Here is a 16,001-nt window from a genome sequence, read left to right on the forward strand (position 1 = left end):
CCATTCTGGGTCAGCTTGCTCTGGAGTGATGTTCCCCCGTGACACCAGCATCCAGAAAACAAGATGGTACGTGGGGACAGTCATCACACCAAGTGGTGGCTGAGGGGATCTTTGTCCCCCCATAGTCTCCGTTAGTCAAATCATTGAACGCACACCATGGAACAGAATGTATAGCAACTCCAAGACAAGCCTTCTAACCCTCCACCAGTGGACCACCCCCACTCCTTCCCCCATATAGAAATTATGGAGCCACCACCTCCAGGCAGGATGACAGACCATCCCTAAGGACATGCAGGAGACCCTCAAAAAGGCCAGGGACCTGTACAAGAAGCTTCCTGAGAAACCCTGGGTGCTGGGAGCACCTGATTGCCCTTTCTTTACACCTGCACCCACAGGGAAGAGGGTTACTGGAGAACTCCTGAAATTGGCAGGTTGGCTTCACTGCAGAGACCTGACGGCCAGCACAAAGGGGACTTTAGCACATAGTGAGCAAATCCACCACGTGCCGATGGCCAACTGGCTCTAGCACTCTGCACAACTATTTCAGACCTTCCCCCTTCTCTGCAAAGGACCAAAACCTTTCCTGCCACTCTCAACAGATGGGCTCACATCACCATCCACAGAGAATACAGAAACCCTTTACAATGGGGCACCCTCAATCTCCTGCTACCAAGCACATGAAGTCTTCCACACTGACCAGCACCGGGACGGAGCTGGATGCCAGCCTCCCCGGCCTGAACACCTTCTCCTCCCCTCCCGGTGTTCCCCGCCTGCGTGGTCCACGGAGCCCCCACCCTCCACCATCTGCCCCCGCCCCGATCCACTCTAAGGACCAGTCAGTCCCCACCAGTTCTGAATGCTTCCCAGGCACCTGCAAACCCTCCAGCCAATGACTGCATGACTCAGTGAGTTTATTTTACTTTTTAACGCCAAGCTTTACAACCTCGCACTCCAGAGTCCCCAGGGGTATTAACGGTTTTGCAGGGATGAGTTCCGCAAGCCTTGCCCCACGTCGTGCGGCATCACAGTGCCCCCTGGTGGGAGGTGATCCAACTGCAGCTGTTGGAGCGAACACCTGTTGCCTCCCTGAGATGAACCAATGATAGGAGTTCTGTCTCCTTAAAGTTACAGTTGTATCGGAATATATTAAGCTCTATGGTTGCAAGAGGTTAGCAGGGGTTGGCTTTCTGATCATTCCGGAAATTCAGCGGCTTAAATATCCAGTCCTCAGATGTGCCCAAAGCCACATGTATGGTTGTTGGGACACCAATACTTCTGACAGGTCCAAGCCCCGCCTAAACTGTACACGTTGGGATTCTTGTCTGGGCTTTGGTGTAAACTGTCCAGCTCTGCACTTTGGTTCTGGAGGGCATTCGTGAAACCCGGCAAGATGAACCAGCAGGCGCTCTCCCCCAGCCCCCAGACCTACCCCTTTCTGTCTCCAGGACTTTGCTGTTCTTTCTACCTTGATCACTTTACCTTGGCTCTTCCTATGGCTCCGTCCTTCTCATACTCAGATCTCAGTTCGAATGTCGCCACTATCAAATATCTAACCCCATAGTTTATTTCTGTTATCGCTCTAAGCACGATCTGTAATTACCTTGCATGTCTGTTTATCTAGTGCCTCTCCTCCCCCCAATTCATCTGAAAGCCCCATCAGGAAGGGCTGGTGTCTGCCTCGCTGGCTGTGGTATCCTCAGTCCTTGTCACGGAGCCATCCCATTATAGGCAAGCAAAAGAGAATGAATCATACCCACCAAATATTTTGCTTGTTGAATGAATAAGATGGGAAAGAATCGTCTAAACCAAGAAGACACGGACTCCTGGAGGAAATGCGGCAGCCTGAGAGCTTTAGAAAGAATTTCCCAAACTGTGTTCACTTGTCATCTGTGGCGCCCACAGTGATTCATGGATGAAATTTACATTTTTTACAGTTATGTGTTGATTTTAATATATTGTAGAAAATTGGAACTAGGACATTGCTTTTATTTAACAGATCTCATTGCTTAGGATGAAGCTTAAATACATAGTGGAGGTAGAAAACGTGAATTGATCTAAATTCACAAATATTAAGTAAATAATACTACAAATGGTACTTTGAATATGACAAAGAGGTCCCTTCAATGACCAAAGTTTGGGAACCCCTGGCTTGAAGCAATATTGGTGCAGCCAAAGGGAATCCAAACCAGAGTAAGGTGGACATAAACTCACTCAGTAAACATTTATTGAGTACCTACTGTTTGCTATCCATTTTGCTAAGCACTGAGGTCGTGGTTATAATAGATGTGGTACTTGCCCTCATGCAGGAGATAATGGACAAATAAAAAATATTTAATTACAACTTGTGGTGAAGGAAAAGGAGGATAAAAGTATAGTAAGGGAATTAAGTGGTCAGAGAAACCCCTAGGGACATTTGAGCAGAAGGACAAGAGGTGAGCATAGGCTCAGATGAAAAGACAATAGGATAAGAAAAAATAAGAGTATGGATGAGGTAAGACAGTGCAGCAAAGAATAAAAAAAAATGCATGCATGCGCCACACTGACAGAGTAGAGAGTAGAATTAGTGACCTGGAACATAAAAATCAGAACAAACTTGAACCTGACCTTAGGTTGCAAGATTTAACTGATGAGAGAGAAGTTTGCTTGGAAGACAGAGAGTACTCATAGGCAAAATGTAGTTTGCTGATATTATTGAAAAAGAAACCTGAAACAAATTGCACAAAGCATAAGCAAAAATTTCATTAAAGAGATATTTCCAGAGACCTAAGATGATTAGATCTAAGATGACTAGATGGTAGATTAAAAGACCTATATATCCACCATCCATCCATCCATCCACCCATCCATCCATTATCTATCTATACATAAATGCACCAGAGCAAACGTTTTAAACTGTAGGTTAAATGCAAAAGTTCTACAAACATTATAGGTACCCAGGGCAGATAAAGCAAAAAAAAACATGGTTTTTACACATTCAAGCCGAAAACATTAGCACCATTAAATACTAGAACACATTATCATCTACAGAGTTTCACAGGAAAAAAAGCTTAAAGAACATTACATCTTGCTCTCCAAAAATGCCCTTGAAAATAAAAACTGCCTGAGGGACAGTGTGGAAGAGGTTGAGAATGGAGAAGTTGTGCCTAAAAGAACAATGATCTGGGTTAAACAAAGTGCTGAGCTCCAGTAAGTAATAGTTTAGCTACTCAGAGGCTGAGGCAGGAGGATCGCTTGAGCCCAGGAGTTTGAGTCCAGCCTGGGAAACATAGTGGGATCCCATCTCTAATGTATATACATAAATTAATGATTTGATAAATCCAAAATCCCATATTAAATTAACAAAGATTAAAAAGTTAGCAACAGAGAAGGAAAAGGAAGGAAGGGGCAGAGCCCATAAGACTCTTTGCCAAAAGATACCATCTACTCATTTAGTCTATTAGAAAAACATAAAATGAAGTATTGACAACAGGACATATACCTTCCCAAATACTGGAAAATAGAAAAGCAAAGAAAATGCCAGTCATATAACAAAACAGACAGGATAGGAACACAAGGCAAAAAAAAAAAAAAAAGCAAAAATTTTAGATCAAGATGACAGAAGTATAGAAGGCAGGATGTATTAATATTAAAAATTACTGGAAATAGGTCAAACACCATAATTTTTTCAAATGACAACAAAAAGGGATTTCTCATTCTGAAATCAAACCTAGTCATATTTGTGTTCACAAGACCATCCCCGAACACAAGGACAGGCACATGTTCTATGAAAATGTACTGGTGAAGATACATCAGGAAAATGTCACTCTAAAGAAAGCTAATGCCAGGATGTCAATTCAGGAAAAGTAGAATCCAAGGTGAAAGACATTACACGAGACAAAATGAATCATTTAATATGGAAAAAGGGCCCAATTCCTAGTTGGAACTTGTGTATAACACGGTGAATCAAACCCAGTGTTGACCTCTACTCCCTCTCCGGTTACCACTGCATTGATAATAAATGGATAGAAGGTATAAACTCAAAACATCAAAGAGAAACAGTGAAGAGTTGGTGGCAGGCAATAAACGTAGATGTATTTTTGGAAGGAGAGAGGCTGATTTATGAGGGGCATTCGGCTCAGGAGAGAGGAGAAGACTGAAACTTCAGTGGCTGTGGAAGAGGGGGTGTCATTTAGGAGAGGAAAGTGAGTTCTTGCAGGAAAGCCCCTTAAAAGCTCAGGAGCCAGAAACATCAGGGACCCTGGAGTGGGTGAGGTTTGGGCAAAGGCATAAACTGATGTTCTAGGTCTCCAGAAGGAGGCGCTGCATCCACAGAGCCTCGCCCCAACTCACAGCCAGGCCTCGGCTCTGCTCCTACGAGGACAGAAGGCGGATTATCCTTTGGAGCTACTGAACCAGGGACCCCAGACTCAGTGGCACTGGAGACCGTGAGGAGTGGGGCGAGACACCGGGACAGAGCGCGGGCGGGCAGGCGCATCTGCTCCCGGCTGACACGTGGAGGGTCCCTCCCAAGAGAAACTGAGCAGTCCGGATGGCGAGTCCTGTCTCCCAAAGCACGGTTTACCGAAAGCAGAGCTGCCAAGTCCCATGGAGACCAACATCAGCCCGTCTCATCCAGAGCCATGATTCAGTGCAGAAATAGGTCAAAAGAAAAAACTGTCATTTCAACAGATTCTGAAAAGGCACTTAGTACATCCAATATCTGTGACTAATTAAGAAAAAATAACAACTTTAAGAAAGCAGAAAGGCTGCCTCTTGAACCTGAAACAGATTGTCCATCTAACCCCACAGGCACTAGCAAGTTGAAGGAAGAAATAATGTCAACAGCTAACATTTATTGAGAGCTTTGTGGCAGGCGTAGCTACATGGGCTTTCACATGTATTAGCTCATTTAAACTTCACCACACTATTGCCCGGTAGGTATTACTATTAACCTTGTTATGCGCTGAATGGCATTAGGCACAATGGAGGAAACTGCCCAAGGACTCAAGATACTGAGGAGTGAAGCTGGAATATAAACACAAGGGTTTTAACTCTAGTCCTGTCCTTACAACCTCCAGGTTATGAGTCTCATTAAAGTTAGGCAAGACAAAGATGCCTGCTAACGCAATTAATATTTAATATTGTTCTATAAATTAAAACTTTAATAACTGGGGAGATGAGAAATTGTAATGTTAGAAAGACATCAATTCTTCTCAAATTAATCTAGAAATCAAGTGTAATTCCAATCCAAATCCCAAAAGGATTTAGAAAATTGAATTTGATGTAATAATTATACAGTTTCTATTGGATCAGTAAATTAAGGGAAAGGACCAATGTATTTTATTAGAAGGAAGAGTTATGGAGATGGAATTGTAATATCCCGTATTAATAATATTATATATTATAAAGCTGTAGTAATTAAAGCAGTGTGGCTCTGGCTCAGGAACAGGCAAATGAATTAATAGAACAGAATACAAAATCAGAAATCAGCCCAGCTGTGTGAAAAAACACATGATAAAGGTGGCATTTCAAATTGGTTGGGAAATTATGGATTATTGGGACTTTGTTGGAGCGATTAGCCAATCACTTGTGAAAAAATGGAGTTCGATTTTCTCATTCACACCCTACCCCAATATTAATTCAAGGTGAATGAACTAATTCAATGTTAACAAGAAAGTAATGACCAAGAGTTAAAATATCAGTAAACGTGCCTGTATTCTTGAGAATTGGGGAGGCTTTCTAACCATGATATTATAGGAAGAAAGCAAAGAGAAAAGCTTTTGATGTGACCACATAAAAATTTTTAAAGTTCTGGAAGACAAAAAAAAGTCACCATAAAGAGAAAGAAAACTCAAAAGACAAACTGTGTTTCAAATATAATAGACAAATATTTACTTTTAATACATAGAGTTTTTATAAATCAATATGAAAAACACCCCAATAGAAGACTGAGGGAAAGACATAACCCCAAAAAGAAGGTATAAAATTGGAAAAATATTGAAATACATTAGATATCAAAGAAATACAAATTAAATCCAAGTAAGGTAGCATTTTGACCTATAACTTAAAAATTATTTAGTGTTGTCTATGGAACATTAGAAATATGTACCCATAAAGTCTAGGATTGTGAGTAAGTTTAAATTTTATGGAAGGCACTTTCTAGAATTTGTCCTGTCAAAATATTAAGATATTTGCAAAAAGATATATATTGTAAAGATGCTCAACCCAGTATTATTTATTTAAAATGGTGAAATTATAGAAACAACTTAAATGTACATAAGGCTAATATGGATTAAATGACAGCACGTTCATTTAAGGAAATGTTATGCTGTGATTATAAATAACATTTTAGGAAATGCTTGAGACATTGGGAAAATGTTGGCGTTAAATTGGTATGTAAAAAAAAGTTAGAAAATACTTTGTACACATGATAATTGGTCTCTGTGTTTGTGTACTTGGATATTAAAAGGAAGATGTAATTTTCTCTGTGCCCTAGAAAAAAGGGAAGACATAATTTACCCATGATATTCCAGTTTCTGACATTCTCTACTTCTCCCAACTATATAAAAATACACCACTTGCTGTTCTTGATAACTTTTCCTGAAAAATGTGTAGAACAGCCTATGCTTTGATTTTCATACAAAACCCTTCACGACTTCACTCCCAATGCATTTATAAATTCCAAATAGGAAACCAGTACAGAGCTATCGTCCATTTCGGCCAAACAACTTCTAACAGCAACTTCAAAGAGAAAATAAGGTGCAGATGCATAGAATATATGGGATGATATGTAAGAACATGTGAGGGTGGGAAGGGAAACCAGAGGGCTGAGGGCTAGAAGGAAACTCATGTTTCATTGTAAGACATAATTCTCGAAAGAAGATAGAAAATTTGCAAAATATTCAAATTCGTTAAATATCAAAGAAATATAAATTAACTCCTTTGTAATTTTAAGATTAAATTTAATTTTAAAATTAATTCTTTGTAATTTTAATCCTTTGAAATACAAATCCTATCCTTTCTGTACGCTTTAACTTTTTGGGTTCAGTGCATTTTTGTCAAATGAAGAGCGTAGGAAAAAAAGTTTGCATTTCTGGTTTGCTACTTACTTCTATATAGCCTCAGGCAAGTCACTTGACCTCGGTCTGAGCCTCAGTTTCCCCATTAAAGGAGCTAAAATAAAACTCACTCTGCAGGATTGTGGACATGATTGGATGCATAGAAATCTCCCAATATGTTCTGGTGCATAGTAGGTGCTTGTTAGCTGTAGTTATTATTATTAACCTTGTATCTACCTGAGGCTGTAGGGAGAACCGAAGCAGAATGTAATTATCTGTGTTGGAACAAAGCCAGGATACCTGAGTCTTGCAAAACATGCAGCTGAATGTTCAATCAAGATACGTTAAATACACACAGCCTCAGAACATAGCCAGTGCTTTCCCTGAAGGTTCAGGAAGTAAAACGCATCTCACCACAGCACATCTGCTCATTTTTAAAAATTCCACAACTAATTAGCCAGATTCCTCATCAGTGATCTCTGTGTGGATTAACTAAATATGTCAGCAAACCCTGGCCCTTCTCTGTTAAACACAGGTGATTTCTTCTACCTACTAGTGCCTCCAGCAAGTTGCTAAATGCCTGGGGAATTGGGCAGTTGAGGCTAACTTTTACTTAACCCACTGAAAGGCATTGCTCATGCAGAAGATCGGTCTGATAGCTCTTTAGAATTTGGAAGGCACAATAGTTTAGCAGTAAAACCTACAGACACTGGAGTCAGCCTGGCATGGCCTCTAATTCTGCTCGCTCACCTCTTGACTGAGTAATCCCAGATAAATTATTTAACCCCTTTAAGCCTCAGTTTTCTCATCTGTTAAGTGGGGCCAATTATGGTGCCTGCCTTATGGGATTATTGTCATAATTAAGTGTGACAAGGGATGAGAATTGAATAAGAAAATGTATGGTAATTTATACAGTGCTTAGTGCTCAGTAAGGCCTCAGAAATGTTAACTAAACAAAGATGTATGTGCTTTCGCATTAGAAAATTCAAAGGGAGCAATAATGTCCTCATAAAGGCAATCAGAGAAGGTCCCCTACTGCAGAAACATGTACATAACTGCGTGCTCTTTAAGGAACACTTTAACAACCAGGAAAAAAAAAAAAAAAAAAAACAGTCACAAAGAACATTCATGTTCTCCTCTGTGTCAAGCTTATAAATAACTTGCTCATTAGACATCCTAAAAGGAAAATGTGAGAAAAGCTGTTTAAAAGTATGATTCTATTATGGTCAAAAAAATTTCAATGGTTTTAAAGAAAAAAAAAATAAAGCAATGCTCCTTTAAGAAGAAAATTTTTCTAGAAAACCCAAGTCTGATTATTATTGTGATTATCAAATGGAATCTATCATATGTCCACATTTTTTTCAAGGAGTGGGCTGTCATAGAAATGTAATGAATCACTATTTAATTCTAAGTACTCATGTGAAAAGTAATTTTCTGATTAGCAAGGATGTCAAAAGAGAGCTATCCGAAGCTTTGATTTTTTTTTCTGATTGTACAAGATTGTCCTGGAAGATACATGGTCTTTTCTTTATTATACCAAGAATCTTGAAATGGAAGAAGGTATTCACTAGTTAACTGTTATGTCTTGAAGTTAATTCTAAGAATAGTCACTGCTCCAAAGGCAGTAATTTAGTCTGTTGTACTTTTACTTTATTTCTAAAGAAATATTTTTGTCAAAAATCTGTTATTTCCCAGAAAGTTATAGCCAATTTCCAAAATCTCAGGTCTCATCCCATCTCCCAGTTGTGGTAAAAACTTGTTGCATCTGTAAAGTATAATCCCCACCGGAAACTATTTAGTGTGGAGAAAAACACAGGCCTGAGTTGTGATCTAGTCTCCATCACTTAAAAATTTGGGCACACCAAGCAATCACTGAAACTTTCTGAGTCTCATTTTCCACATAGAGAATGCGGAAAGTGGTACAAGGTGACTATTCCTTATCTGAAACGCTTGGGCCAGAAGTGTTCCAGATTGCAGATTTTTTTTTGGATTGTGGAAAATTTGCATTATACTTACCGGTTGAACATTCCAAATCTGCAAATCTGAAATCTGAAATGTTCCAGTGAGTATTTCCTTTGAGCATCATGTTGGCACTCAAGTCGTTTCGGATTTTGGAACATTTTGGATTTTGGATTTTTAAATTGAGATGCTCAACCTGTATGTTTCTTACAGGGCTATTATGAGGATTAAATACATTGTATCTAAAGTGTTAGCTCTTGTTACATGATGCCCTACACAGCCTCCCTCTGTACTTATTATCATTGCAACTAAGTTTGATTTTGATTGTTAACTCACCACCAAAGCTTTTGAGTCTGAAGCTTTCATTGTTCTCTGTGCTTACTCCTTTGTTTATTTTCAGGAAGTTCATCTAAGTGTTTGTGTGCGTACAAGTTTTCCACGTGAATTTTCAGGTAGACCCATCTATGTATGGCTACAGTATAAAGGAAGACGGGTCAATCTCGATTGTCATGATGTCATGGCTGTTGTACAGCTTCAACTAGTTTATTCAACATTGAGAAGCAAATTTGTTTGTGCTATGCACTGCCCCTGATACTGAGGGAAATTTTTTTTTGTCTTAATTAAGGAGCTTATAATCTAGCTGAGGAGACAAAAACAAAGAAAAATGCTAAAGGTGGAAATGCACTCAAGGAACAATGACCGCAGATGAGGCGGTGGCACCTCACTCTACTCCAGAGAGTGCAAGAGTGACTTGGTTAAGCCAGCATGAGTTTGGGTACACTGATATCCAAACGAACACTATGATCACCTGGCAACCAAGAGGTCGTATCTTTTCCAGAAGGAGCAAATGGTCCGTTGTGTCTAATGCTGTAGACAAGACAAAGAATTTCTTAAAAAGTAGCCGTTGCATTTATGAGATCAAGCAGCCTTGGCAAGAGATGGGTCTAAAAGCACAGATCAGTTATTCAGCCTTGAATGGGAGAAAAAGACCAGGGATGGCTTTAGGTAGTGTCCGGGTTTGGTTTTCCCCCAGAAGTAGACACTGAGACAAGGATTTGAATGCAAGAAATTTATTTTAAAGGCTATCATAGGAAATACCAGAGAGTGGGGACAGAAGGACTCCTGTGAACGGTGTGTTATGAAGCCAGTCACCTCTGTGGGCACACTGAGGAGCTCTGGGAGACAGTGTGGAATCTAACCTAGAGTTGTCCCAGTTGAAAAACAACAAAGCTGGAGTATTTGCCTACTAAGTCTCTGTCTGTTATTCGTTGAGGGCTGTCTCCAGGGGTCTGAAGCCTCCAGAATTTCGGCCCGTCCTTCACAGGCCAAGCATGCTTCTGCTCAGTCTTCATTGTGTAAGAATGACGACCAAAAGGTATCTGAGCAGAGCGTCAGCAGTGTCTGCTACAAGTGGATGCATCCTCATGCGTGGCACTCGTGTCTTTATAAAATAGACCTCAGACAGCTCCCTTGTCATGGCTATATATGAACCAGGAAATTCCCTTACTAGACTCTGCATCTTCCAGCACCTTGATCTTGGATGTCCCAGCCTCCAAAACTGTGGGAAATAAATGTCTGTTGTTTATAAGCCACCCACTGTATGGTATTTTGTTATAGCAGCTCGAACTGTTAGAGACAGTGGAAAAATGGAAGGATGTGCAGGAGCAAGGTCACCTGTGAAGGGCTGGGAAGGGCAGGGCTGAAGACTTAGAGTGGACTTACAGGTTTGAAATGGCCACCGAGGGATGGAGTGGGAAATTCCAGGTGCACACAAAAAATCGCTCACAGACGCTAGGGACTCTGATGAATTGTGACTCATGACTCAAAAGCGGAATCAATGCCCCAGTAACACTTTAAAAACACGAGGTACAAACTAGCAAAGGAAGGTGGAGCAAATGTCTCCCTTTTGGGGTTCTTGAGTTTGTTTTGTTTTTTCAAATTTATGAAACAGAGGTCACCATCTGGGTGGTGTCGAAAGTCCTGCATCAGACCCGCTACTTAAAGTTGTATGAGCTGTTTTCTGCCCAGGAGTGCCCAGCCAAGGGAGAAATGGAGGTGAAATCAAGTCTACATTTAGTTTGCCAAGCTGTCTCCCCTGCACCTGGGCTTACCAGGAAGTGGCACTTGTCTATTTTGCACGAGGCTGGAAGTGGCCCTGGGCTTCACAAGAGAAATCCCCTCCACCGGGGTTTGGGCCAATGTGGATCTTCAAAAGTGGGTTATCCAGACCCCGTGTCCCATGGAGTGATGTGAACACACCCTCTACAGTGCCCCAGTCCCAAGATGCACTTCCCAAGAAAGGTTTTCTGCCTATTAGCCTCAGAGAGAGAAACAAAAAGCTATATTTCAATTTGTTTATTGCTCTAAAGCATCTGTTACTTTGCTATGCTTTGCAGGGAAACTTGGCATCTCATATTCATAAACGAGCTGCTTTGGGTTTAATTGTGCAACTAACTCGAGCTATAAAACAGAATCCACGGCTGCCTGGAGAGGGTTTTGAGGGAGAAGAAAACGAGCCTCCAGTGCTACTTTGCTTAGAAGATAATCCGTGTGTTAACTACACCCCCTGTGAGTGACGCACATTTACCTCTCAGTCTTGGGGTGTGAGGGAGCGAGCCGGGGTCCCCATGCATGAGCTGGGAGAGAAAGGCTGATTTCTGATGGTCTGACCCTTGGAGACAGGCTGGAAGAACCGGGCTGGGCCAGATGGCCTGTCTGTACCTACAACTCCCAGCCTTTTGGCAACCAGTGACCACCGGGCTGGGCGATTGTGTGCAGGACCTTCTGCTTGGTGTTCCTCTAGGGGAACGGTCCCCATTTCATCCTCAGTAGAGGAGCATCTCTGGTAAAAATCTAGGACAAACATGGAATCCATAATGATGTACGGTGAGGCAGGGAGTGTGGCTTTTCCCTTTTCCTCTGTCTCTGGGACTTGCCTATTGCAGAGAAATGATGGCGCTCGTATTCCCACCTGGGGCAGGACCCACCTGTCCTAGTTTTTAGAGGTAAGACTGGAAGCTGCACCTCTGACTTTTCTCTCCTAGGCCCCCCTGAGAGTGACGCCAGTCCAGATCCCTTCTGCGACTTGCTGGTTGGGTGCCCCAACTTTTCCGTCAGGCAGGACCCAAAGTCAAGTTTAAAAGGAGACGCCTAGCTGCATAATGCCTAATTTTGGCCTTGGGTTCAAGACGTAGTCTTCAATCTAGCTGGACTAGGAATATGAGTAGAAATTATATTTTAATGTTCACCTGCCTCTTTTTTTTTAATTTAGTTTAGAACCAGGGAGGGAGGAGGGATGTGATTCATTGCTAACCTTGAACCTCAACAGAAAGGAGGTATGCAGTTCACCCACCATCTAATATTTTACCACCTTTTTGGCCTCTCCAATTTTTCTGGCTCTCTCTTAAAGGGTGTCAAAGCCTCACATTGAGTTGTGGGGCTAAAGCTCTGGACAGCAGTTGGCTGACACTGCTGGGCTGCTGGGACACGCCCTGAACTTTTTAAAATAAACTATCATTACCTTTCATCCTGTGACTCTTGGAGGCAAGAATGGTCCATGTGCTTGGGAATTGGCATCTGTTTGCAGTTTATAATATTCTGCAAGCACTATCAAGTGATCTGAATTTTCCCCAAATGGAGCATATGGATGGCAGGAATGTTGCTGTGATCTGGAAATCTTAAACGCAGCTAAGTTCACCTCCCTCGCTGAACCGCACGACTCTCTTGGAAATCCTACGCATGTTATTTTTTTAAAGTGAAGTCAGAAATAAAGATTTTCATGTGAAATTTTCTCAGTCATAAAATTTTGGCAAACATTTTTTAAACAACATCAACAGCTACCAAAAAAAAAAAAAAAAAACTATGATAAGGACCAAATAAAATGTGTCCCTGATGCTCTAGCCAACAAGCTGCCAGTTTGCAGCCTATGTGCCTTGGCCACTAGCATATTCGTCTTTCTTTTATTTCTGTTTATTAAGGACCCGTTAAATTTTGGACACTTGAGAGGATGCTGGGAGAAGACAGGCAAGCAAAGGACCCACAGTTTTTGTGCTTATGAGTCTTGCACACAATTAAGCCATGCAACTTTGGCATAAATTTCTTAGCTGCTATGAAGTATCTTTTCCAGCTTCCCAAGGCCACTGGAAACCTTTCTGTCCTCATTGTGCTGAGAAGTTGGGGTTTTTGCCGTGGAAGTCACCTGTGCCTATGTAGACCCCTTTGTTCCTACCCTTGTCAGTTTCCTGCAAGCTCTACTTTCAACTGGTTTCCTTTGACTCTTCCCATTCCAACACGGCTGGACGTGAATTCTTTTTTTTTTTTTTTAACAACATAATGGGTTTATATTTAATATAGTACTTCTCACCATGAGGATGTTACTCTGTTAAATAATACAAAGTTTTTTTTACATTAGATCTCTTCTCTATTTCAATGTTAATATAAAGGTTTTTATTTTTACATTAAGTGTTTTTTCCATTTTAATATTAGTTACTGAATACATTTTCCTAAATTTTTTTTTACCCAGAGATAAGCGTTTCAATTTTTTGGCTGACTATGTGATATCTAAATACAGTATTAACTTGGGAGATAAGACAAAAATCTAGTAAAAAAACGGAGAAAAGACTCCTCAACAATGCAGGAGGCAGTGATTATAACTTAATAGTGGTGATTTCCTAGGATTCGGGGCAAAAGCTTCCTTTCTTCCTATTTCACGTGCTTTGAAAATTCTAAAACTGTGAAATGTTACTTATGTAAGTGTCAGCCATCTTACTTCTTTGACCCCCTTTCTAACCAGCAGATACAAATTGTAGGCTTTATTTTTTAGTGCACTACTTGTTGTAAAGAAAACATATTTTCCCATTTATATATCAACTTGTTCACATTTTAAGCAAAACAACAAAGAATATGAAACTCCCCTATTTACTGTTTCTTGGAAACTTTCAGACACCGAAGCTCAGGTTTAGCCTTAACAGCACAAAGGTTTTCAAGGTAAGGTTTGATTCAGGAGGTCCTTCAAAGTCACATCTGTCCCTGTCTCCTCCGTACATACGCCCCCAAGCAAGCACAAGTGCTGAGAACCACAGCTGACAGGAGAGCAGCTGCACCTCCGGCTTCCACTGCCTCGACCACAGGCAGCACCAAAGGCAGTGAAATGAGGACCGAGAGCAATCGTGTTGAAACTGAAGTCATGATGTTGGGATCTTGAGGGCTGAAGCTTCCAAAGAAATGGTGTATATCTAATTCCATCTGACTTGAAAGGTGTCCCTTCCTGGAGCTCCGGATGCTAAGGCTAAGAGGTTCCATGTGACACAGACTTCCAGGGAGCAGCCATTACAGGAATCATGAATTCTGGTGCCCTCTTTAGAGCATGGCTCTGCTCACATGACTCTACCTCATCTCCAATGTCTGCCCCGCCCAGTTGAGTGTCCTCTCACCTCTCCCTCAGCATCAGGGAAGGAAGGGAACCAGCATTTCACTGACCACCTGTTCATCTCAGGAAACAAGCAGGAGCATCCCCAGGTGTTCTCGCTTAACCCTGCCAACAACCCTATAAGACATGTCTATTATTATTTTTATTTTTCAGATGAGGACGATGGCTTTAGACAAGGTAAATTCTTTCCCAAGATCATAGAACGACTCAATGGCAGAGCTAGGATTTCAACTGAGATCTGTTCTTTGGTTGCAAGTGACAGAAACTCAGCTCAAACAACAAGGGAATTTATTGCCACCCGTACTTTGGAAGTCCAGTGACTCATCTAGTCTCAGGCCCCTCTGGATCCAGGGGGTCACATAGCATCTTTCTTTCTCACTGTGACTCACCAGTCATGGTCTCTCTCCCAGCCGAAGGGTCCCTGAGCCCCATGTGGGGTCTGTGACGGTGGAAGAATCCCCATACAATGAGGGCAGAAGGCAGAAGTCATTGCCTTATCCTCTTTGGGAGCCCAGGGAAAGATTCCAGACACAAGCATATTTGGAGGAAGAATTCAGCAGTGGAGTTGCTACCTCCAGATTAATTTACACTCCAGCGGCCCCCAGAGAGGCTGACAGACTGATGGATGGCAATGCCTGCTGGGTGTGCAGCCGCATTAATGCTGCCTCGAACTCAGCTCATTAGCTCCGAGCTCCTCTCCTTCCCTTGCCACACCTCGGACACAGCCAGTCTCACGCAAGATGGAGCCGGCTCACCCGGGCCACGTGCACTCAGTGTCGGATCCCTGGGTGGATTCCCAGTGGGGCTGCCCAACCCCCTACCCCATCTGCCATCTGCCTCCATCCTTCCGAGGACGTGTGCAGAACACGCACCTGGCAAGAACACAGTGCACACAGGAGCTCAATCACCTTCCCCGGGGGAGCCCAGGAACAGTCCCGAAGCTAGGAGGGCTCACGACAGCAGCCGGCCTGCCTGCAGGGCATTAGGCCTGTGAAGGCTCTGGAGACCGTCTACAAGACACTGCAACACCTGGTGGATTCTGTTGGAATCCAAAGACATAATCAGTCAGACGGGTTATTTGCTTGGAAAACAGAGCATCAGTTTGGGGCTGTCTAGACAGAGATGCTGGGCTGGTGACGACATGGCACAGTTGTTGAGTTTGTAGCCAGAGCCCAGGCAGTCTGCGGAGATGGTCCTGGCACTGACTTATGAAGATGGTGCTCAGCTCGTGAAGAGTACAGAATGGCTGACTGACTCCCACTCTTCCCCCCTGAGATTGCTGCAGGAATAGAAGAGGGCTTCGGGCAATCCCAAGACGCTATCTGCCCGCTCCTTCTGCTCCTCCGCTTCCTCTCCAACCATTGCCCCTCCCTTGCTCCACTCCAGCCTCAATGGCTATTTTGCAGTCAAACATGCCAGGTACACGCCCACCTCAGGGCCTTTGCACGTGTCGTTCTCTCTGCATGGACACTCTCTCTGCACGGATGCTCTTCCCTCAGAAGTGCATGCGGCTTCCTCTCTCACCCTCTTCAAGTCTCAAATGTCACCCTTGCCCTTTTGGGGACTTCCCTGACCAC

The 16,001-nt window shown here is 42.4% G+C and overlaps 2 protein-coding genes across 2 annotated transcripts in view; both read right to left on the minus strand.

The window, feature by feature from the left end:
* HS3ST2 (heparan sulfate-glucosamine 3-sulfotransferase 2) overlaps positions 1-16,001 on the minus strand; it is a 76,751-nt gene that overhangs the window by 12,131 nt on the left and 48,619 nt on the right. The gene's annotated exons all lie outside the window — the stretch shown is intronic.
* LOC138394527 (small integral membrane protein 30-like) lies at positions 14,013-14,183 on the minus strand. The gene has a single exon (XM_069486567.1). It carries the CDS (start codon positions 14,181-14,183, stop codon positions 14,013-14,015), a length of 171 nt encoding a protein of 56 aa, XP_069342668.1.

The sequence above is a fragment of the Eulemur rufifrons genome, chromosome 14 (assembly GCF_041146395.1).
Source record: "Eulemur rufifrons isolate Redbay chromosome 14, OSU_ERuf_1, whole genome shotgun sequence".
In the NCBI taxonomy this organism is placed as follows: Eukaryota; Metazoa; Chordata; class Mammalia; order Primates; family Lemuridae; genus Eulemur; species Eulemur rufifrons.